The 25,390-nt window shown below is 42.0% G+C and overlaps 2 protein-coding genes and 1 long non-coding RNA gene across 5 annotated transcripts in view; 1 reads left to right on the top strand and 2 right to left on the bottom strand.

Annotated features, from left to right (window-relative positions):
* ADAM10 (ADAM metallopeptidase domain 10) overlaps positions 1-9,264 on the bottom strand; it is a 127,433-nt gene extending 118,169 nt beyond the window's left edge. The window contains exon 1 of the mRNA XM_048866285.2: positions 8,954-9,264. Coding sequence (XP_048722242.1) covers positions 8,954-9,008 — 55 coding nt within the window. The 5' untranslated portion in view covers positions 9,009-9,264. The remainder of the gene's footprint in view (positions 1-8,953) is intronic.
* Positions 9,265-11,813: 2,549 nt separating this feature from the next.
* Positions 11,814-16,552, bottom strand: LOC142073383 (uncharacterized). The gene is made up of 2 exons (XR_012670230.1): positions 16,480-16,552; positions 11,814-11,975 (listed from the first exon to the last, which is right to left on the bottom strand). It is a non-coding gene; the product is annotated as an uncharacterized LOC142073383 (long non-coding RNA).
* Positions 16,553-16,756: 204 nt separating this feature from the next.
* Positions 16,757-25,390, top strand: part of MINDY2 (MINDY lysine 48 deubiquitinase 2) — a 109,514-nt gene continuing 100,880 nt past the window's right edge. For all 3 annotated transcript variants that reach the window (XM_075133050.1, XM_048867543.2, XM_048867542.2), the window contains exon 1: positions 16,757-17,545. In XM_075133050.1, coding sequence (XP_074989151.1) covers positions 16,862-17,545 — 684 coding nt within the window. In that variant the 5' untranslated portion in view covers positions 16,757-16,861. The remainder of the gene's footprint in view (positions 17,546-25,390) is intronic.

The following is a 25,390-nucleotide window of genomic DNA, read 5'->3' as shown; positions in this document are numbered from 1 at the left end:
ATCCCAATGCCTGATGGGGCTAAAACATTGTCGCGGGTGGTTCTGGGTACATATTGTCAGGCCCCCGTTCCCTCCCTCCCTCCGTGAAAGCAAGGGCAGACAATCGTTTTGCGCCTTTTTTCCTGAATTACCTGTGCAGAGGCCATACCACGGCAAGCATGGAGCCTGCTCAGGTAACCGTCACCCTATGTCTCCTGGGTGCTGGCAGACGCAGTACGGCATTGCTACACAGTAGCAGCAACCCATTGCCTTCTGGCAGCAGACGGTGCAATACGACTGGTAGCCGTCCTCGTCGTGTCCGAGGTGCTCCTGGCCACGTCGGCTGGGAGTGCCTGGGCAGACATGGGCGCAGGGACTAAATTTGGAGTGACTTGACCAGGTCATTCTCTTTAGTCCTGCAGTCAGTCCTATTGAATCGTCTTATGGTGAGCAGGCAGGGGATACGGATTGCTAGCAGTCGTACTGTACCATCTTCTGCCGGGCAGGCAAGAGATGAGGATGGCTAGCAGTCGTATTGTACCATCTTCTGCCGGGCAGGCAAGAGATGAGGATGGCTAGCAGTCGTACTGTACCATCTTCTGCCGGGCAGCCATGAGATGTGGATGGCATGCAGTCCTTCTGCACCGTTGCTGCCAGCCAAAGATGTAAAAGATAGATGGAGCGGATCAAAACAAGAAATAGACCAGATCCGTTCTGTATTCATTTGCTTCCCCCCCACCCCTGTCTAGGGGACTCATTCCTCTAGGTCACACTGCAGTCACTCACAGAGAAGGTGCAGCGAGGTAAATCTAGCCATGTATCAATCAGAGGCCAGGCTAACCTCCTTGTTCCAATAAGAACAATAACTTAGGTGCACCATTTCTTATTGGAACCCTCCGTGAAGTCCTGCCTGAAATACTCCTCGATGTAAAGCCACCCCCTTTGTTGATTTTAGCTCCCTGAAGCCAACCCTGTAAGCCGTGTCCTCAGTCGCCCCTCCCTGCGTCAGAGCAACGGCAAACAATCGTGCATCTGAGTTGAGAGTGCTGTCCAGGGCGGTCACAATGGAGCACTCTGGGATAGCTCCCGGAGGCCAATACCGTCGAATTGTGTCCACAATTCTAGGCAAATTCTACAGGCATTACAATTTGTGTACCCCAAATTCGAGCCAGCAAGGCCGATTTAAGCGCTAATCCACTTGTCAGGGGTGGAGTAAGGAAATCGATTTTAAGAGCCCTTTAAGTCGAAATAAAGGGCTTCATCGTGTGGACGGGTGCAGGTTTACATCGATTTAATGCTGCTAAATTTGACCTAAAGTCCTAGTGTAGACCAGGGCTTTGATATAAATCTACAGTGCTCTAACATGCCATGGTCTAACTGGCCATGTGGACCCCGCTCACTTAAAGTTCCATATACATTTTCCAGGAGCACTGTAGATTTACACCACATCGCACCTCGGATTACTGAGAGAGTAGCAGCCGTGTTAGTCTGTATCCGCAAAAAGAAAAGGAGTACTTGTGGCACCTTAGAGACTAACAAATTTATTTCAGCATAAGCTTTTGTGAGCCATTCATCCGATGAAGTGAGCTGTGGCTCATGAAAACTTATGCTCAAATAAATTTGTTAGTCTCTAAGGTGCCACAAGTCCTCCTTTTCTTTTTTTGAAAGAGAAAAAGTATACTTTCAGTGTGTTTACTTTATACTTAATGTGCTATCAAATGTAGTTTCATTGTTTCGCTCTGTGTATGTGTATGTGTGCGCGCCCTTCATATAGACACAGGAAACAAAAAACAAAAAATAGGAAAGCGTGATTTTAAGTTCACAAGAATTGGCAGAGGGACACTGACAGATATAGTACCTGAAACTACCTTTAACTATTTGAAACAGATTAGAGATTTCAAGTTGATAGCGTTCCCTCACAAAAACAAACTTTTAGATAAACCTTTGTGAAAAACGATTATATACCCATATAAGTTTGCATCATACTAGGATTCTGAATGCATTTTAAGACACTCTGCAGCTTCTGCACCCAACTTACTGTTAACAAGTATTCCGAAAAAATACATCGCATAAATATTTGCAAAGACCCCCACTCAGTTATATGCACTGGAAGTCATGCAGTAAAATTAAAACGGACATTAGGAAATAAATTAACAAATGTAAGATACACCATAAATACTAGAACTTTAATTTTAAAGGGACACCAACCAAAAAAAAAATCATATCTATTTAAATTATTTTATGTAATAGTTTAAAAAAAGTACAATTTTCTTCCTCTGAGTTTGGTGCTTAGTAAGTTTCCTCAGAGCTAATTTCCCTTATTTGTGGGGGTTTTTTTACACAACAGGAAAGAAAAACAAAAGAATGTGTTTTAAACAAAAAATGGCAATAAAAAGCAAGGGTACCTCAAGTTACTAAGACTTTTAAAACAAAAACTGAAAAAAGAATTTCAAAATGGCAGTGTTCTTTTATCACTGAAATTTAAAGACGATCCAAATTTGGTAGTACTACAGATGAAGAAGGTCACACATGAACCTACATCAAATTTTTTAGCTTAGCTAGATTTAGAAACTGCTTGAATTCCATCATGTACCTCACTGCTGAGTTAACTCAGGTGCTCACTCAGGTGTTGCTCCTAAATCCCCTCTCCCCATCACACACAAAACCCTCTCCCATGAGGTTGGTGGTGCTTTAAATCCTAGCTGTCCGGCTTGGGGTATAGATTAAAGCTCAAATGCCACTTCTGTTCGGGCTGGTAACACACCCGCTCTGTGGTGAGGATGCAGATTAAATCTCTTAAAACGCTAATAATCCTCCAAGGTATTGCCACAATTCCCTCCATGTGCCCACAAGGACAGACAAGTTCTCTCACAATTCACTGGAGAAGAATCAGAGCAGCTCAGCTTACCAGAGCACAAAGAACCACAGAATATACCCCCAGAAGTCCTAGTGACATGAGTGAACACAGCACTTGTAAGGATATAGCAACTCAGGTATAGCTTTGCAGTATGGCTCACAATTGGACACGGCCAACCCAGATCCTCAAACCCACGTGCCAATCACACAGGTTAACTTTTGAGGCCAAAAGTTCTCCCAGGCCCATTTCCTATCCCACACTTTTCTATCCCTCAACTAGAAGACCATGGACTATATTCACCTTCTTTGGAGACTGGAAGCAACTCATTTTGGAACCAGGGTGGATAAAAATCAATGATTTAATAAAAAAATTTTAAAAAAGCATTTTATGGAAAAAAAATCAATCTAAAGATAAGGATATATTATAGCTCAAAGCTATCTCATCATGGAATAGGGATTATAAATTATAATTCTATGAGACAATATATTCATGTAATGTTTAAGAAAAGTTTTGTAAATGAGTTCCAATAGTTCATGGATTAGGGACCCAATCTCATCGGGTTCCAGGGGCTTCTGTATAGATTTAGGTTCATCTTTCCATCTACCCAATGGGATTCAGTGCTCAGTCTAGAAGATATCATCAGAGAGGCTTAGTTTTGCAGTTCTCAAACTGTGGATTTGTGTCTCCAGAGATAACATGCTTGTTAACAGCAAAAATGTTTTAAAATAAATAAATAAAATATAGAGTTGAGAAATAACAGACCTCAACCCTATTGTCCCGCTGCAAATTTGTGTACACAGAGTCAATCCCTTACCTCTCTCTAAAAGTGCAAAGTTTCAAGGAGTTCAATGAATAGAAGATTGCTGGGTGTGGAATAGATCTGGACAAGAAGTAGTCTGGAGATAAATGTGAGAAGGGAGGGACAGGCAGTAGAAACAAAAGTGAAACTGTTCTGAGCAGCATATTCCAGAAGTCTTCAGGTCTTTCTAAGCGTAGCCTTCATTGATTTGAGATCTACCATACCATTCTCTCACTAGAAGGGAAAACCTATAATAGCAGCAGGCCCAGTTTGGGAGAGACCCAGTTTGGGAATAAGAACCATTCAAGAAATATATGTTTGCTGATGATGTTTTAAAGAAAGTCACACCAGTGAACTAGTAGAAGTCACTTCAGCACTTGGATTCAGAGACTGTTGAAGCAATAATCTCACTTTTAACAGCATTCACTTCTTCTGCTGGTTTAGAAAGAATATTTTCTTCCTTTGTACTAATTCATGACAAATTGAGAAATCGTTTGGGACCTGAAAAAGCAGGAAAGCTTGTTTTTCTTTTCCAGATTATGAACGAACAGGAAAATGAAGGTGAAGACGACTGAGTTAGCTGCAGAAGCCAATGTTTTAAGTTTCTCATGTTGACCCAGCTTACACAATTGATTTAATATTTGGGGTTTTTTTTTAATTGCATATAACTATTTTAGTTAAAAACAATTTTAACAAAAACAAACCTGATTTTAAAAAATGTGAATGTTTAAATTCAAAAATTCATATGCTTGTTTTGTTAAAATATTATATGTTTGCTGTTGAAGAAAAAAAATCCAGAATATATAACATTGTTGTTTTAGTTAAATAAAACAATTTAAATGTCTGTCTGGCGATATTCTCCTCCTAATACTGCATGGCAAGACAATCCTCCAAAATTAATGATTAACCTGTCGAATTGGAGATAGCTGCTTCAATTACCTTTGGTAAATGAAATAACGAAACCATCATTCATTTTCTGATATAGCTGTAAAACTAATCTGAAAAGTTTTCAAAATAAAAATATATATAGTGTGTACCTCCTAAAAATGAAACCTACTTCTATCTGTGAGTTGTGAAGAATATGTATTAATGTTATAACAACCAACAAGAATGCACTTTTATGTAGAAATCTATGATTAAATCGAACCTTCCTGACTCGTGATTTAAATCAAATCCACCCTGTTTGGAACTCATTAACATCATTTAATAGTTGCATCCTGCTTCCTCATAGAAAACTGGTATGCGTAGTGTGTGCTAAATGTTGTCAAGAACACCCACACACACACGCATCACTGCCTTGCTTGTGGATGCAATAGTAGTGTAAGTCACTGAATAGCCCCTAAACCAAATGCCTCCACAGTGCTCAATTTAACTTTTCGAACTGTACATTAAAAATTCTTATAAGCAATAAGAGTAGTTGTAGCTGTGTCAGTCTCAGGGTATTAAAGAGACAAGGTGGGTGAGGTAACAGACCAGAAGAGCTCTGTGTGGCTCAAAAGTTTTTCTCTCACCAACAGAAGTTGTTACAAGGTGTGTGATGTAATATCTTTTATTGTATTTCTTATAGACAATAACTAATTTCAGGATTCTAGTTTCTAACTTTTAAGTTAAGACTTATCTTTTAAAAATTCTTAACAGCTTTAGGTGCATGAAGCCAGCAAGTTTGCATCTCTCTAAAACAGATCTCCAAATGATTCCACTTCTTCCAATTGTGAAAAATGGATGTATATGCTAATTACTGTAACCCTGTAACTGTAGAGCTGGATCACTTTTTTCTGAATGCTACATTTACTTAGCTTCAACACAATTTGCTAACAGAAAGTGGTCTAACTTCAAGACAGGCTTTTCCCTAAACTCTTTAATCATAGACAACACCACTTATATGACAGTAGAGTTTCTCCTATATAGGTAAGTATTCCGCTTCCCTAAGAGGTGGTACCTATGTTGACAGGAGAAGCCTCCCATTAACATAGTGCTATCTACACGAGGAGTTAGGTTGATATAACTGCACTGCTCAGGAGTGTGGATTTTCCACACCCCTAAGCGACGTTATATTGACATAAGTTTGTATAGGCCCTGATCCTTAAACATTTATGTATATATGTTTGTAGGAATTGGTTCTGAATGTTATTAATAAATGTATTAATGATTACAAAAGATCACAATAAGGACATTTCAATAATCATTTTGCCCTAGAACAATTTATTAAGTGACAGTACTTTTTAGAAGTGGAACCCAATGAAAACCGGTTGTCACTGGAACCTGAGCATGTATAGAGTTTAAGTGGTTTTCTAAACAAACTTTGTATCAAGCAGGCTGGAGCCATTCAACTCAAGGTGATTTGTCAGATGACTTAAAAAAATATATATATTCATTCAAATCAAGTTAAGGCTTTATAAAAACTGATTTGAAAATTTGTGTTACTATGACAGTTTTAGATTACAATTTATAATTAAACTATAAATGTTGCTCCTTTTGATGCCAGTACTGATAGATGTATTTGAATTTTACAGAACTGTTATGAGCAAAAAACCATATTACATTCAGAATTAAGGACCTAATCTTGCTAACACTTAAACAGGTACATTCATTTCAATGCATCAAGGTGAATGTATTTTACTGAAAGCTTCTTTTAGTGGCATAAAACCATTGTCACTTCAAAACAAAATTGCATAAGTTATTTAGACATTGAACATATTAACAAAACTATGAACTGTTAATGTGTACGTCAACATTTTAAGAACCATTTAAGCACTCTGAGGGTGGTATTTTCAAAAGCACCTATGTGACTGAAGAGCATAAATCTTAATGACTTTGAACTGTAAACACTGATGGAGGACCACTGCCTGGTTGAAGTTATTTCAGCTTTCTTGACTTGTGTAAGTTCATTATATTGGAAGGTAGTATTGGTTGGAAATAGAGTGCTGGCAATTTGTTTCTCAATTTTGTATGAGTTTGTGCTGCTTTTACAGTTATGTTTATAAGATTAGAGATGTGTCTTTTCCCTCTATACGTTAACATTTTAAATGTGAAGTTTTAGTTAAAAAAAAAATCTGGGGCTATAAACTGCAAAAATAACTACAGCACATCCACTGCAAAATGAAAAGTAAATAAAACACGTAAATAAAAAATTAAATAAAAATAATTTGATTTTTTAAAAATATTTGTCTACATCGCTGTAAAACACATATTTAGATTCCAATTAAAGACAGACTTCTATGCCTCCAACATATAATGCGAAACTGAGAATGATACCTGATCCATGTTGCATGCATCATTTGGGGGGTGGGGGGGCGGAAATGGATACCAACAGCAATCCCAATATGTTACTATCTCTGCTGAGGATTATGTTTACACACAAAAACATAGGTCACAGGTTTGATACATTTCCCAAATCTATATTATATATATATAAATATAAATATAAATATAAATAAATAAAAATAGAACCCCATTCCTCTTTCATTGGCTAATCCGAATATGAATTTCCAAAGTAAAACTGACAGATCTGGACCTAAAACTGGCATCCTGTGAATTTGCTTTTGTACATTCTAAGTTTACTCTCAGTGTACTTAAAGCATTATTTTATTGCTTAAAATAAGCAGACCACCACAAGAATGTGGTGATTTTAAGAACAGAGGATGAACTAACTCAAATGCTCCCATTGTCAGAGCAATTTAATCAATTTATATAAAGTGTTGAGGAAAAATCCTTGAATAGTACTCCAATATATTTTAAAACAAGAACGTTATGTCCTAATATTTGCAAAATTACAAGAACATCAGTACCAAAACTTGGTCCATATTCTGACCTATATAAATACTAGATACTGCAGGATTAGTGTGTGTTTTGACAACATAAACTGGATTGCTTTCTCTGCTCTATCTTAGAAGTATTTTTCTGTTGGCTCTGCCTAAAAACTGTGTTCTGAAGTCTTCATGTAGCTACTTCAAAATTGTTTTATTACAATTCATCCAAAATGACATCTTTTGCACAATCCCATTAATACTGAAATGTACAGAAACAGAGCTCAGACAAACAGAATAAGTGACAAGTAAAAGTCCCTTATCAACGACTCTATCCATCCCTCTATCAACTGCTCCACCTATGCTGCCATTAACCCTTCCATTTCCAGAGTCATCTCCCCCCCCCCCCCTCCAAAAAAAAAACACCTCCCCTAATAGCTTCCTAATCCCAAAGTGCACTTCACGGTTAGGAAGCCACTATAAAAATAGTGTCAAAAGCAACAGCGCTTCTTCCAAGATTATGGTTCCCTGGCCTGGGACAGAGTTAAGCCCCTAGCTGTAACTACAGTTCCATTCCAGGAAATCCCAGCTTTTATATTCTATTTCCACAGCAGATAAGGCAGCTCTAACTTCTTTCACTAACCATACTTCCGCCTTTAAAAACCCAAGTGACCTCAAAAACTGGGAAATTATTATATAGAAACTGGAGCTTTAAGAAGTGTTAACAAAAGGCTAAATCATCTTCCCAGACCTTTAAAACACAATAGCTTTCAACTTTCAACCACTCTACTTTCTCTTGAAGATGTTCTTCCTTGGGGAGAGGGAGGATGTTCCAGCCAGTTTACATCTTTTATGTGCCTGAAAGTGGTTTGGTGAGGTTTACTGTATGCCTTGTTGAGGGCGAAAGACAATTCACCAGGCAACAACCACCCCCATGCTCTGCTGTTTGTTCGCCTTGTTCTCTCTCAAACACAGACCATCTTACCGCTCCCGTCACACAACGGGCGGGGGAGGAAGATTTAGAGAGAACAACAGGGAACGAGCTTGGGCAATCACAGATCCTGAGGCCATAAAGAAAGTCCCAGAGGACGAGGGGAAGGGAAGTGAGACCCAGCCTAGGAACCATGGGGCAGAAAACAAATCCCAGCGGAGAGATTTTTCGGGGGAGGAAGAGGAAGAATTCAGCTCAGTGACCTGCGGGGAGAAGAATCACCGGGTGGTGCGGGGATTGGACCCAGCCCAGTAACGGGGGGGGGAGGGGGGGCGACAAGAGCCCGTACAGGAAGGTCTGGATCCGGCCCAGCAATCTGGCGGTGGAGGGAAAGAGAAGCGCCCACGGATCTAACCCAGGCCTGACATGCGGGTAACTCAGGGGGAGATCCCCGAGAAGCGGGGCCCAGATCCGCTCCAAAGACGGGAGCCAGCAATTGGAAGAGGCCCCGGGCTCCCTTCGAGGCTATAAATGGGGGAGACACGGAGCGCCCCCTCCGCGGCCTCGAGCAGTCCCCTCACTCGCCCCCAACAAGGGGTGGCAGAGACACCGCCCGGTGCCAGGCCCCGTCCAGTCCCTACCTCCGGCTCCGGCCGCCCAAGAGCAGAACAGGATTATCGCCCCCACCAGCACCATCTTCGCCTGGCCCAGGCCCCGCCGCCGCTTCCTCCTAACCGCAGCGCATCCGCTCCGGCCAGGGACTGGGATCGGGAGGGGCACCGAGGCGCTTCCCTTCGTTTCGCCGCCGCACAGGCAGACGCTTCCGCCCGATCCTCCAACCCTCGACTCTGCGACTCGTTCCACCTCAGCGCCCGCCCGGCAGCGCGCCCCTCTCCTGGAGCCACAGCCACTCTACCTCCGCCGTCCGTCCGCCCGCCCCCCGCGCGACGCCCGCACCAGGGAGGGGCGGGGCTCGGGGGCACGCCCACAGCGCGCGATCGGCCACGCCACACCCCGCCCCCCCGCTCAGACCCGCCTCCTCCCACGTGGTACAGGGAGCCCCCGAGCCAGACCCAAGCGTCGGGGCGTTGCTGGAAAATAGTGTGCCTGCTGTCTTAAAGGGGCAGCGTCCCCGTCCCCCACGTTTCATTGTTCGGGCAGAGGCGCTGGCGTGGGGCGTGCACGCGCAGCAGCATGCACTAGCAGCACACTGTGAAGACCACCGCTGCACCGACAAAGGGGCCGTGCAAGGTGCAAACTGCAAGCAGACGCCTACTCCCCCTTGCCCAACGATACAGCCTCCCTCTCCCAGTACGCGCTTCCCCTACGTTCAGCAGGAGCTGTCCGGAGCAGAGCTCCTGTAAATATTTTCAAATCCCCCAGAGGTTTTATAGCGCGGGGGTGGGGGTCCGGGAAATACTCTAAGAATTTAAGCCCTATCTACAACCCACAATGAAAAGGGCTTCCTCAACTAAAGTCTAGATCTCCGTAGACGAGTGATCCATTACCTTCTCCCTCACACCTTTAGTGCGTGAAGCCTCCCGAGTCCCCATGCTATTCCTCCCTTGCCTTTTTCCCTGGGCAAACGTGACTAGTCTTGATTGCTCGCTTTCTGATTCTGCATGTAGAAACAATAGGCCCAAGAGTTAAAGGCCCCTCTTGTTGCATTATATTGTTAGGAAACTGGCATATTGGGTCAGACCCAGTATGTGCTCCAGTATCCTCTTTCTATAAGTAGCCAACACCATATGCTCAATGGGAAGGTGCAAGAAACCGCAGAGTCAGTGCTACCCCAGAGAGTCTGCTATGGGGCCCTATGCAGGAATATTTCCGTCCCCTCCCCAGTCCCTTTTGCAGCCACTGCTACAAAGCAACAAACATCTTTAAATTTGTTTTTGTTAATATTTCTGATAGGCGGTAGGATGGGGGAGATAATACCTCATAAAGTGGGAAAGAGCTTCCGATGATAAACGCTTGCCTGTGCTAAAGCGTAACAACTAACACAGAATGTCTGCCTACAAAACTGTTTCACTAAAGCTTATGCTCAAATAAATGTGTTAGTCTCTAAGGTGCCACAAGTATGCCTTTTCTTTTTGCAAATACAGACTAACAGGGTTGCTACTCTGAAACCTAAAACTCAGGACAGCTTTCTCACCCCCATGGCCTGATCTCTGGCTTTTTTAAAAACGTGTTTGTCCTCGGTTTAGATTTTAAAAAACATTAGAAAAGAAGAAAGTGAGTGAGAGTGGGTGAGTAGGAAGGTGTGTGTGCCGGAGGGGGGGAAGGGGGGCAGTCAGACTCCTTATCTCTGGTAAAAAACAGCTAACTTTTTTTACATACTCTAATTTTTTCTTGTGATTTTTGTATAAATCCAAACTTTAAAAAGCAATCTCGTGTATTTTTTTGTTAATTTTGTTTTTTTATTAAAATACATATGTAAACTCCCATCAATTGCCAGTTTTCATATTCTTGCCCAGTTGCTGTTTTGGTACTTTAAAAACACTATTTTTAAAAGGATAGGCTAGTATCTTAAGCCTTTTTAGTTCACTAAACTTCTACAAAATATCCCTAAGAGTGGCCTTGTTTTGTTAGAGTTCAGTCAATACTGCTTTTTCATGTTAAACTTTTAAAAAAACTAACATAATGCTTCAAGCAGGCCTCACTGCATACAGAATATCCTTTAAAAAGGTTATGTTATGTTACATCTCAGTCAGTGCTGTATTTTCATGTTAAATGTTAAAAAAAAAACCTTTATATCATGAAACACAGCATGTTTAGCAAGTGTTAAAAGTATGAGGGAAAAGTCAAGAGGGGGGTGTTCTTCAGATACGCTATCTCTGAGCTTCATGCAGTCACAAAGCGATGGTTTTTGTCTTTTACAGTCAGTAAATGAAATAAAATACTTGTTATAACTTTCACAAAGTGTTTTTCAATGCACTCTCACCATTTGTTAATACTTTAACACGTTTTAAAAGTTAGGAAAGAAGTCCGCATAAAAAAAACAGCAAACTGAAGGGGTGACCCCTAGAGCATTGCTAAAGCAGACTATAGTGTATGGATCACTGGGTAGCCTAATTACAGTAGTCTTATCCATTTTTAAAATGTAGAGAAAGCCACAGCTCCAACCTGTGATATATTATTTTAATAAAACCTATGGACCCAAAACAAACACAGGAGCTTGTACCTGTCCCTCAGCACACTGGCTGCAAACCTTTAAAAACAAAGATATTCTGATAATGCAACAGAAATATTCATATTTAAATCTAAAAGTCCTAAGAAAATGAAAGCTTCATATAACTTTCACATGGATTTGTTAAAAAGTGGGGAGGAAAATAAACTTCTCTCTGATCCACTGGATTACAGAATAAGGGGAATATAAACTAGCTGTTACTAAGGTTCTGTGGTTTTCACTCTGGGGTGTTTCTGCATGCTCATATTTTTATTTTTTTAACTGAAACACACATAAAAATGTTAAATAAAGGACTCTATCTTCATATAGGCTTGTCTTTTAAAGTGTTTATTTCATTACAAAATTTAATATATCTTTTACTTGTATTTGTTGAATACAACTGACGGAACCCAAGACCGGCAGCGGGCAGCCTTCTTTTCTCTGATCCACTGGCTCACAGATGCTGTTTTTGCTGCAGCTTCAAATTGTCCTCACTAAAAGCATAGGGAAAAGCTTTTACAAACTTTTTGTTAGTAAGGGTTTGTGGGTTTAACTCTGGACTGCTTCTGCACGCTCATGTTTTATTAAAAAACCTATAAATGAGGGGATGTTTCTTCATATAGGCTTGTCTTTTCAAGTGGTTATAAAGCAGAGCTTTATTCCTTTACAAAACTTAATATACCTTTTACTTGCTTTTGTTAAAAAGTGGGGGAAGAAGCAGCCTTATCTCTGATCCACTGACTCATAGATGCTGTTTTTGCTAACGGGCTTTGCTGCAGCTTCAAATTGTCCTCACTAAAAAATGACCAATTTTAGTCTAAAACATAGGTGGGAAACTTTTAAAAACTGTTTGTTACTAAGGCTTATGGTTTTAACCTTTATTAAAGCACCTATGTAAAAGGGCTACATGGCGGGAAAAATGCTTGGGGTCTGTTTTTTTTTAGATAAGAATAAGGCAGTTAAAGGGGGTGAGTAGTGAGGGGAGGGGAGGGAGATGGCTCTTGTTTAAAAATCTTGGGTCTATAGGATTGCTTCAGGAAAATGTGTTCCATGATGCAGCTGTAGAACAGCATGTGATTGGTCCAATCCAAAGGTGGAGATAACTAGCCTGAGGGGCTGTAAACCTTGGAAGCTCCTTCTTTCCCCAGAAACAGTTGGTAGGGTAAGATCTCTCTCTCTGACTTAACCATGTGTTGTCTATCTTTGCCCTGTCCAAAGGGGCTTTCTTTTCCCTTTTCTTGCCCTGTTTTCACTTTTAATCTATCTTCATATGTTTCTCTTTTATTTAACTCTTTTTAAATGCTCTTTTCTTAACCTACCCTTATACTGTATTTAACATTTTAAATGCTTTTTTATTAACCTCCCTTTATAACTTTTTACCATGTGTTTACTAAACAGTCTCTGCTTTATAAAATTCCTTTTTTTGCCACGTGTGTTCTTTTTTTAACCTCTTTATATTTTTCACTTTTATTTAACTCTTTTTTAAATGCTCTTAACCTACCCTTATATTTAATACACCTTTTAAACTTACCTCAAAATTTATTCTTTAATAACACGCCAAACTAGGCCTTTAAAATCATCTCTCCTTACTAAATCTAACCAAACAACCTTTCTTTCCTTTTTTCCTCTAAACCTTACCAAAGATTTTTTTAAAAAAAAAAATCTTTACGCTCTCACTCTATTCTTTCAACCTTTTTCTCTAAGCAATAAATCAAATGTGTCAAAGCTCAAGCACACAATATACCCCCTATTCAAACATAAATAATATTTTTTTTCAAAATGGCCGATGGTGCCAAACCTTGAATCCAAGGGAAACAGAAAGGGAGGGCGGGACATAAGCCCTAAATGGGGCGTGGAAACCTGTCAACAAGTACATGATGATGAATACTATCGAGGTATATGCTACTAGCGCTTACACTAGAGAGCTTACACTAGTGCAGCTATGCTGGTGTAAGCTCTCTAGGGTAGCCAACACCATAGCCTTATTTAGCTTTGCAGGAAACAAAAATCAATGGCCAGTACTGAAACAGCAAAAGAGGTGATAATTCCTTTGAGGTTTATCTTCACTAATGTGGAATCAGGGTATGATCCCACAAGAAGGTAGGGTAGATTCCAGCTTGAAATTCCAGGGCTTTTGAGGCAGGAACTCTCAACGAAGAGCTTGAAAGTGGTTAAAAAGCTGAGCCTGAGAAGACAAAGGCTCTGCAGAAAAGCAGGCTACAGCCTGGTCCTCAGGAAAATGAGGCAGAGGTTACCAAAGCTAAATCAGGACTATCTAACTGGATGCAGCAGGAGATAAATTTAGGTAAGACAATATATGTTTAAGCTTTTGTTGCTTTAACCCTTTTTGCTCTATTTGTTATGTTCCTATGGATAAATAAATACTATATTTTGAACAAGTTGTTCTCTGTCACTGTATTTACAAACTGGTCACAGTCCCCAGAGAGAAGACTTCAGTAGGGGCCAAAAGGTAACACAAAATGCTGCAGGATTACAATGAAAGATTTGTTTACGGTTCCTGCTTTCAGGTTACAGTGAGACTATCACATTTGCATTCAACCTCTGTTGTCAGGTCACAGTGCTACTGTCAAATAACCCTCGCCCCACAACTCCCTCAGGTTACAGCACATTCTATCTGACTTCAGAAATGGTATAGCATTTGTCTGTGATGGTGCTGTTATTTTTTGACCCAATGAGAAAATTATCAAGAAAAGTCAACAATAAGCAATTTATAAAAGTGTGGAATTGTTTATTATGCACTCCTATTTAAAAGGTTTTTTTAAAAAATAGAGGAGGACACAATCCAGTTTTATAGTTTGCTTTTCAGAAGTTGTCAACTATGTACTAAAACATCAAATTAATATTTAAATTTTAAGGCTTTGAACACTTGCTTTTAGTTACTGTTGTCTTGTCAAAATAGTAGAAGAATATTTTACAGAATAAGTTAGAAAGGCTGAGTTAGTTCTTCCATTTGATTAAAAAGTATCTGTAAGAAGTATTACATGAGGATATACACAGGAAGGACTAGGAAAGTTACAAGAACATCCATTGCTTCACAGGACGCTACTCATGCTGAAGTAATTGTTTCCAAAGACTTTAAACAACACCAAGAGAGAAGGAGGGATTTTTAGAGTGAGAAACAAAGACAGATAAGATTATGGAAAAAGAAAATTCTTACTTGCCCCGCCTCACAAGTCTCTATCAACCCTTCATTTTACAAACTCACATTTTGATCTCAGTTGGGGATTTTGCTTAGTATTCAATTGAATAATAAAGTGACAGTTTTTTTTAATGATGGTTTACATTAACCATACATTTATAACATTTTAAAGCATAGATGGTTCACAAATGAATGCATACCACTGAAAAATATATATAGAAAGGAAAATAATTCCCTGGAACTGAGACGGTATTTAATATTTTGTGGATGATATTTCTCCCAGCTTCCCCAGATCCCTGATATTGACAGGAAGCGAGAACTTTGTGAGGTTTTCATCTTTGTTATGTTACAATTCCTTTCAGAAGAACATAATAGTCCTTTGGTCATAGTCAATAGCTATTAGCCAGGATGGGCTGGGATGGTGTCCTAGCCTCTGTTTGCCAGGAGCTAGAAATGGGCGACAGGATCACTTGATGATTACCTATTCTGTTCATTCCCTCTGGGGCACCTGGCACCGGCCACTGTCGGAAGACAGGATCATAGAATATCAGGGTTGGAAGGGACCTCAGGAGGTCATCTAGTCCAACCCCCTGCTCCAAGCAGGACCAATCCCCAATTTTTGCCCCAGATCCCTAAATGGCCCCCTCAAGGATTGAACTCACAACCCTGGGTTTAGCAGGCCAGTGCTCAAACCACTGAGCTATCCCTTCCCCTAATGGATAATGGGCTAGATCAGGGGTTCTCAAACTAGAGGTTGTGATCTCTCAGGGGTTCACAAAGTTAATACATAGGGGGTCATGAGCTGTCAGCCTCCACCCCAAACCCCGCTTCATTCCAGCATTTATAATAGTGTTAAATATATAAAAAAGTATATTTAATTTATAAGGGGGGAGTCGCACTCAGAGACTTGCTGTGTGAAAGGGGTCACTAGTACAAAAGTTTGAGAACCACTAAGCTACATGGACCTTTGGTTTGACCCAGTATAGCTGTTCTTATGTTCTTTTCAGAGTAGCAGCCGTGGTAGTCTGTATTCGCAAAAAGAAAAGGAGTACTTGTGGCACCTTAGAGACTAACCAATTTATTTGGGCATAAGCTTTCGTGAGCTTATGCTGTAGCTCACGAAAGCTTATGCTCAGATAAACTGGTTAGTCTCTAAGGTGCCACAAGTACTCCTTTTCTTCTTATGTTCTTTGTTACAGCTCAGAAAAGCAGCTGCACTGTTCCTTTAAAAAGGCTGTGACTGGAGCCCTCTGCGCTGGTCCTATGCCCCGAGTTTCAACTTCCTGCAAAATAGTGAGAGATGCTTGCAAATGTAATTGTTGTGAGCCCAGATTCCTTTTCGTTGTAGCAGTTTGCGCTGCCCGCTCCTAACACGCTATTCCAGAACTCGTGCACGGCTTGCAATGAATAAAAAGGTTTTAAAAAGTATCTAAGGCACATCTCGTTCAGATAGCTGCATTGTGCCTTATATTTGTTCACGGACATTATTAGCAAAATAACAGAGTAACTTGAGACTGAACAGCAAACTGTTGGGTCCGGGGAGAGGAAAGCAGCTATTGACTTTGAAAGGAAAACGTGAATCTTCAAAGACACACAAACGCTTTCAGCCTGTATGATAAAATGGGGAACCACAAATTAAGTCAGCAAATTGAGTATTGCTTGGGAATAGGGAGTCGGCTTTGCTGTTGTTTTTTGGCTTAGGAAACAGGTGCCTGCCCTACCCGTATCCTGAAGGCACGAGCCACGCACACGATTACATGGTGGATGTCCAACTGGACATTGCAATTACCACATCCGAAACTGCCAAGCACGCGCTCGCCTCTTAGCGCCCTCCCCACCTGTTCCCTCGGGCTCGCGCCGCTGGGCCGCGCGCAGTCCTTCGCCACTCCCCGTCGGACTGAAACCCGTCGGCGCTGCGTGCCCTGCTTCTCGCGCCCTTCGCTTCCTCGGGCTCGCGTCGCTAACGTACAACCAGCTCCTCGCTCCGCCCCCTGCCCAGGCTCAAATCGAGCCTCTAGGCCGCGCCTCTCCTACTTCTCGCGCGCGCTCCCCACCCCAGCGGCGATCTGAAGCGGCTCCCCTCCCACCCACACGTCCCAGGGGTGGCGCCGCGGGGCGGAGCCGTTGCCGCTGTCATGGCGTCCAGGGCGCTGCTGGCGAAGGAACAGCCTCTGCGGAGCCAGTAGAGAGCTAGGCGGGCGGGCGGGTGGTGGTCCGGCCATGGAGAGCTTGGCGCAGCCCCCGCCGCCCCCGGGCGCGCTGAAGAGGGGCGGCGGGGGCGCTGCGGGCCGAATCATCCTGGAGGGGTCGGTGGAGAAAGAGGCGGGGGGTAGCAGCAGGGGTGGACCTGTGACTGCTGAGGAGGGCGGCGGGCAGTGGGGTCCGTCCCCTCCACTTGTTCCCCCGCCTGCCGCGGGCCCCGGGAGGGACTCTCCTGCCTCGCTGGGGTCTCCCGTGGTGGCCGGTGAGAGCCGCCGGTCCGCTGCGGACTGCGCGGAGCCAGCCGTGACTGAGAGCCCTGAGGCGGCTCCTGCTTTGGAGAGCGGCCCCGGGGAGGCCGGCAGCAGCGGCGACCCCAGCCCCCCAGAGGAGGAGTCGCGGAGCTTGGACTCCCTGGAGTCCTTCTCCAACCTGCACTCCTGCTGCCCGAGCAGCTCCGAGCTCAATAGTGATGCCGAGGAGGCGGTGGCGGCAGCAGAGGGCAAGGCCCCGACCCCCGGAGGGGACGGGCCCACGGCGGCGGCTCAGCTCTTGTCGGCCTCTAAGGAGCGCTTTCCCGGCCAGTCGGTCTATCACATCAAGTGGGTCCGCTGGAAGGAGGAGAACACACCGATCATCACCCAGAACGAGAACGGGCCCTGCCCGCTGCTGGCCATCATGAACGTGCTTCTGCTGGCTTGGAAGGTATCGTATCCCCCGGGCCGGGAGTAATTGACAATGTCTATAGCAGGAGAAACGCACCTGAGGCTTCGCGCAGACCCAGTTACAGTCTCTGTGATAGTGGAGATGCGCACAGCCCCGCACTACATATATCTCACTTTGTGTTATGATTTGTAGAGCTCTGGAAAAGTAGAAGATGCTTCACAAACCTAATAGCTATTCCTGTAGCCCTGGAAACATGCACAGTACTTCTGTAATCACAAATCTATATAGTGTGACAACCTATACACAACTATTTATGTCAGACCTATTACTACAGCATTAGACACTACGCTGCTGAAAGGGAAGCCTATTATTGTTGATATGCTTTACATAACACTTAAAGTGTGCACATCTCTCACTCCAAGTGCTGGGAAAATACATGGGATCTTGCAAAACAGTTCTATTATTTGTACTGTGTAGCACTGGCAATATAGGTAAGACTGTGTTTTGTAAAGTGCTGCTATTTTTAAGTAGCAATAGTAATGTAGATGGTGCTTCACAAAACAATCATAACAGTGATATATTACTGGAAATATGTGTAGCAGTCTATGAAATTGAAATCTGTTCTACAAATTCGTGGTGATGGGAACACGCATGACAATTTGCAGAAAGTTACCTGTTTTCAGGAGTGCTGGGCCTGTATACAGTTCTTTATAAATATAAACCTATTATTGCTGTTTGGCAAATTAATAACTGGCATAGTGTTTTACTAAGCAAATCCCTAATAATAATTACACAGCTGTAATTGTATACAGCATATTGTAAAGATCTAATATTAATTAGTATTATATGTCAAGGTTGTGCAAAGGACTGGTAACCAGAAACTCCCATGTTCTAATCCTGTCTTGAATAATAACTTATCCAAGGCTGCAGTGGAAATCATTTTAACTTCTGACTCAATTTTTCCCATCTATAAAATGGGGATAAGCCTTCTCTACAATTCATAGCATGGTGTTAAGATAAATATTTATAAGGGGATTTTGAAAAGGAAGTAGCTATTAATGCTAAGTAGTAATTTGCATTCCCCTTTAAAACCACCCAGAGGGTTTCCCCTCTCAAGAAGAGCCAATTATCTAACCCAAACAGATGCACCCTGACTGTTATCCCACGTACTGTAAGATATTGTGACAGCTCTGGGCAATTGCATCTGTATTTCCTCTCATTGGTCAAGTTAAGGGCACCCACTCTGAGGTTTCTAGCTCCTCAGCCATTTTCTTTGTGGGTGGAGACCCCCCCCCTCCCCTTCTGATCATGGTATTTCCAAGCTGCACAGTTCTCTGCCTTCATTATGTTGTTCCCAGCCCAGACAGGTTACCTGAGGATAACAACTTGCTTTCTCTTCAGAGATGGTTAACAGGTGTAATTGCTATAGTTATAAGTTACCACAGGTTACATGTTCATTACAGCTTCAGCTCAGAACAAACATCCAGCCTTAGGAGGCCTCAGCAGGCCCAGTCCTTCCACCTTTAACCTAAGGAGTGGGCTAATCTGTGGACCAGAGGATCTGTCTGTTTGCTGGATCAAGAAGAAGGCCCTGAGCTAGTTTAAAACAAGACTGTTTGTTCAAAAATCCTTTCTTTGTCTGTTGGTCCTTGGAGAATCCGTTTTGAGCTAGTGCAGTGATTCTCAAACTTTTGTACTGGTGACCCCTTTCACATAGCAAGCCTCTGAGTGCAACCTCACCCCTCCCTCTCCCCCCCCATAAATTAAGAACTCTTTTTTTATATACATAACACCATTATAAATGCTGGAGGCAAAGCGGGGTTTGGAGTGGAGTCTGACAGCTTGTGACCCCCACCCCCCCCGTAATAACCTTGTGACCCCCTGAGGGGTCCCAACCCCTAGTTTGAGAACCCCTGAGCTAGTGCATATCTCTCCAGATGGGTGGCTTCAAAGGGTTGATAACAGAAGTAGTACATTGGCATTCCCCATCCTTACTAATGGAAGTCCATACAAAGCCACAATAATACACAATTACATTCTTAATACAGTGTACCCCAAAGGTCTTAACCCTAATTGAATAAAGTTTAACTTAATTCAGTAAAGTTTATCTTAATTCCATAAGGTTTGTTCAGGATATTACCAGTCTTTCACAAGTATCACTCAGGCAATCAGCACAGGAAGGCTTAGGGCAAGAAGTAGTTTTTTTGAAGAATTTGAATGAGCAAGGGAAAGATAGAGTGGGAGGCTGTTTCAAATGTAGCGGGTGACATGAAAAAAGTAAAGAGGCAAAAGTGGTTAAGAGGTAGGTGTTGGGAACCTTCAGGATGTACAAAGCATTTTATAAATGTCAGTAGAGGTTTTACTTTTGACTTAAATGGGAGCAGCATTGGGCCAAATATTCATACAGCTTCACTACTGAAATGCAGATATCTTTGGCACGTAGGGTGGCAATCAGGATTATACTATATTATACCTTCATAGATCTCCAGGTGGAGATGACATTATAAACAAAGCAAAAACCTACTTTTAAAATTAACCCAGACTGTCTCCTTCTCCAGAGTGAAGTGTTTTTGTGCCGTATTTATATGTGATGAAACCCCAGATTAGAATGTTTGTAATTAAGAAACAGTGTTCTCCTACTAAATAGAGGGATTTTGTTTTAATTAGAAAAAGATAAGTGGTGTTAATCCAACAATTATTGGTGTTTTTTTTAAAGTCATAAGGAAAGATATCTCCTAAATATAGTCTAGTCTTATATTTCATTTCCCATTAGAAAGAAGGGTGCAGTCACTATGACTCGGGCTCCGTGTCTGTCACTGAGGTCGTGGAAGTCATGGATTCTGTGACTTCTGCAGCAGCCTGTGTGGCTGACCCCGGGACAGTCACATGGGCCAGCCGCACTTTTCTGCTTTTGACAAAACAGTGGGACACACAAGAAATGAAGAGAGGATAGTAAAAGGTGGGGGAAATATAGCTGCTTTTGCTGTTTTTAGGATACAGTTATGGATGGATGCTTTGGGCTGGCAGGTTGGCCACAGCAGCTGTTGCTCTGGATGCTGGCTTACCTGCCTGGTCAGGAATGTAATTTGGCTGGCCTTTTCAGGTTCCTCTCCTTCACTGCTTCTTCTAAGGCTAGACAAACCTAGGTGGGCTGCCTTGTCTTTTCATGCTGGTGCTATGCAGTGCAGTTTGTTTTAGAATTGAGTAGAAAAGTTGAAATATACAAGGAGGACAGGAGGAAGATAGTGGAGGGATAAAAAGGGGGAGCAGTGATGGTTCCCGTTGGTATGCCAAGGTCTGAGTTTCACAACAAAAATTTTCCATTAGTAGCTCCCCCCCCACCCCCCAGCAAAGTCTCTTCTTAGGGACCTCAAAAATGGGATGTTGAGTGGAATAGCCCATCCTCTTATTATTTTGTCCACCAAATAGGCTTAATTTTTTCAGCACCAAATTGGGTCTGTTGATTTCTGGTTCCATACTCCTCTTGTTTACCAGAAGTGATCTTAACACAGTCCTTGGTTGGCTTTAGTAGACAGTCTTTTGCATTTATTCTTAAACAATTTTATATAACAAGTAATTGGGACAATTTATGAACCTTTACCTACTTTCCAGCTATTAAACTCACAGTTGGAGTAGAACCTGTGATGCCCCAATTATTACCATGCATAATATGTATGTATAATTATAGACTCTTACCCTGCACCCAAAATTTTACATGACTTTTGTGATCATGTGCCACTATGTATTTATATGAGTGAACAGTGTAATCTCTGATTTTATAAATAAGGTAACGATGTTTCCCTGAAAAATCAGAAGTCTCTCTAATTTCAGGGACTGTCCTAATATTCCTGATAGTATTACAGAAGAGAGTTCTGTCCTGATTTATGTAAATTCCAGCAGATTGGCTACCAGAAGTAGCTGCTAGCCAGCTAAATTGGTGAAATTGATCACACACTGAGCGTACATGTACATGGACCTCCACTTAATTTGTTGTACAGTAATATTTTACCCCCTACATTTAATTAAATCTCCTGGCTAAGTGCCCCACACCAACTTGCTTTACTTCCCCATCACCCCCTCCCAAACTATAATCAGATATATGTTGACACTGGTGAGAGTAGCAAGCTTATTTGCAGCTGATCTGCACCATGTCTGTATGTAGCTGGCTACTGATCCAGGCTGATGATAGGTGTCCACATTCTGCTCACTCTCCCTACACCATAGGTGAAAACTGGATTGTGGCAGGGAATTGTGGGGATGGGAACAAGGTACCAAAGCCTGAGAGTTAGGATAAAGAGAAGGAGTGTACTGTGTGTGTTAGGGAGAGATATCATGAGGTATCTAGAGCGGAAATGTAGAGCAGAGTGCAGCAAGGATGTAGGGAGAAGAAAAAGTGAGGGAAGTGGGGGGGGGGTGGAGAGGGAAGAAAGATTAAAATATAGAGAATAGAATAGTGGTCTTTCTCCTCCTTTCTTCACCCATCAAACCCTTTACCTCCATAGGTGTTACTGTTTACCTTGAAAATCTGGTCACCCTATAAACAAACATGTCATGGTCTCAAACTATTGTAAATAACATTTACAGCAACTTAAAGTAAGGGGTATGTCATGATTACAGGGCTAACAGCATCTCTGTGCCTTTCTTGAGTGCATCCCCTCAGGTGACTTGTACTTTTACCTATCCTGGGGTGGAATTCCACAACTCTCCCACTCTTAAAGTAGACCCAGGGCTACAATATTCTGTGTATCAACTGTTCTTACCGAGCAGGTCTGACTGACTTCATACACTTGTGGTTCTTCCTCTCAGGAGTCTGACCAGAAGCATATGGTGATCAGACTTCTTAAAACCAATAAAAACAAAGTGTTTAGAAAAGAGGATTTTAAAACAGTCAACACCCATGCCTAATTTACCTAAAGGCTTACCATCCTCTGACTGTAATCTTGGCAGGCCTAACTTCTTCAGGCATCCCATCCTGTCTCTCTAGCCCCTCCCCCTGATAATTACCTGATTCTGTTGGGAAAGTTCCTTTAACCTGCCAGAAGTCTTTCATGTCCCGTGTTTACAGGAATTTTGTGGATTAGCTGCAGAGGAGGCAAAATCTTCAAAGTTATAATCATGGCATTGTTCCTCTGCAAACACATGAGGGTTGTAAAAATGTGATTTTTCTTAAGTCATTCCTTCCCTTCTTGCCTGTTTTTTTTCAGACTCTCCTGTTGTGTTAAATCAATATAGTGACACAGAAAACGTCTAAATAACGAGGTTAATATACAGGATTCATAGAATCATAGGACTGGAACAGACCTCAAGAGGTCATCTAGTCTGGTCCCCTGCACTCATCGCAGGACCAAGTATTATCTAGACCATCTCTGACAGGTGTTTGTCTAACCTGCTCTTAAAAATCTCCAGTGATGGAGATTCCACAATCTCCCTAGGCAATTTATTCCAGTGCTTAATCACCCTGACAGGAAGTTTTTCATAATATCCAACCTAAACCTCCCTTGTTGCAATTTAAGCCCGTTGCTTCTTGTCCTATCCTCAGAGGTTAAGAACAATTTTTCTCCCTCCTCTTTGTAACAACTTTTTATGTACTTGAAAACTGTTCTCATGTCTCCCCGCTGCTTTTTTTTTTTGGGCAACAGTGTTACACTGTTGACTCCTATTTAGCTTGTGGTCCACTATGACCCTCAGATCCCTTTACCTCGAAGAAGTACCATACTTTTTGCGGAGTCACTTTCAATTTTGTTTGTGTGCAACTGATTGTTCCTTCTCAGGTGGAGTACTTTGCATTTGTCCTTATTGAATTTCATCCTGTTTACTTCAGACTGTTTTTTTCAGTTTGTCCAGATCATTTTGAATTATAATCCTATCCTCCAAAGCACTTGCAACCCCTCCCCACCCTAGCTTGGTATTGTCCGCAAACTTTATAAGTGTACTCTCTATGCCATTATGTAAATAATTGATTAAGATGTTGAACCGAACAGAGCAGCTCTAAATTCATCGTAGATTATCTCTGACTTTTGTATATACAGATTCATTGATCAGATTGTCTAAAGTCTTTTTAGCAATTCACATTCTACTGTTAATCACAAATACTGAGTCTACCTTGACTTATTGAAGACCTTGGGTAGTTCTTGATCAGTTTAAGTTTCAAAAAGTTTGCTTTGGTAAAAGTTGCAGTAACTGGCAGGGTTGAGCTGTACAGTGCAGCAAAATAGGTAAATATGCTCCAGTATTTTTTTTCTAATGATTTTTTTTCTAGTGGTGATGAAAATGCAATCTGTCATTTCAGCAAGATTTTTCAGTTCTTACTCTGTCAGGTAGAAGAAAAATCAATCAGTATTTTTTTGAGAACTCCACATCAGTATCAGCCTTAGAAATTTTGAGTAGGGCTACAAAAAGAAACATTATGTACAACTAAGTGACTCTGAGAATTCTGCCTCTGTTTAATCACACTTCTGGGGTAGTACCTCTGGCAACACTTGAGTTTTGATAACCTTCTGGAAAAGCAGTACTCATTGGGTCTACACAAATACCTCCTTATATATCAAATGTTTGTAACCAAAATTGTAAGAAAGTTGTGTGGTTCCCAACTAGCACAGCTCCTTCCCCTAAAGAGAGATTAGAAGTTTGAGGAAGCAGAAAAGATGAGCAGGTAACATGAATGTGTATAAACTGTACTTTCAAAGAACTAAAATTACTGGTAAGTAACTTTTTATCTTTTGAAGTGGCTCTGTAGATTCCAACTTGGAGTCTAGCTTGCAGTGCAGCCTCCAGGATGTTGGGCTGAAGTGTTAAAGTTAAATAAGAATTGCAGAACTGTTCTCTCAAAGCAAATCTCAGATTAGTGTGCCAGATTGAGAGAACAGTTCTGTATAAATGAACACCAGATGGCAGCTGTGATGGCAATGAGACGGGCAGTCCATTGAAGCAAGCCTTTGGAAGACATGGAGCAAAGTGTGGCTATCCTTTCAGACTTTATGTATAATGGCCTGGCACACTGAACAACATTCTGATAAATGGCCATTCCCAAGGCATATTGGGCAGCAGATATTAGTCAGACTCTGCAGACAGAGAGGGGTGAAATGCACTACTTAAACCCAGGCTCATTCTCTGTATTTCTTGGATTGGCTGTGATGTTTTGAACCAAAGCACCTGGGAAATTAAGCTGTGCAGAAACTATTTAAAATTCCTTAGCTAAAACAAATTACTTAGATAAGTAGTTTAAAGTCTAAATTACAAGAAGAAACTCGTAGATGTTTGGTCGAAAACCAGAAGCTCTTCTAGCCCCAGAGCAAAAGTGTCTAGTCACCCACAGCTAGCCTCAGAAAGGAAGGAATCCCAAGGCATTTGGGGACCACAGTATGCTTTGAATTCCTGGTATTGTAAGGCAGTGCTTGTGTAGTCCAACAGTCACTGTTTCCCTAGAAGGATCTATGTCAAAAAATCTGCTCCTTCACAAATGTGACCATTCTAACTTCTCTTCTCTTTTCTCTGATGGTGGTCCTATCTGTCCATGACGCCAGTTCTGACCGATGTTTGGTCAATTTTCCCATGACCATTGTGATGGCTTTTAGGGCACCCAGCATTGAGTCACCTTGTCATCCCATGTCTCCCACGTGAGGGAGTCTTGACTGTGCCTGGCTGGGTGTCAGCTGCTGAATATCACTGGTCTGTTGGCCACTCAAGCACTTTCTTCTGAGCAATGTCAGCCCTGTCTTCACCTGCAGGTTAACAATAGGTGAACCCTTGTCCCCAAGTCCCTTTGAATTGTTCCCCTTGAATATCCAGCCTTTGACACTGGCTACTCACAGAAATTCCAGCTCCTCTGCCCCCAAAGGAGCAGTGTGCCCAAGTTGTACCTTAAACTCCTCCTTCTGTATGATG

This window comes from Caretta caretta, chromosome 10 (assembly GCF_965140235.1).
Source record: "Caretta caretta isolate rCarCar2 chromosome 10, rCarCar1.hap1, whole genome shotgun sequence".
NCBI classification, from domain to species: Eukaryota; Metazoa; Chordata; order Testudines; family Cheloniidae; genus Caretta; species Caretta caretta.
Note: the sequence above shows the minus strand (reverse complement) of the source record. Positions and strands in the feature narration are given on the sequence as shown.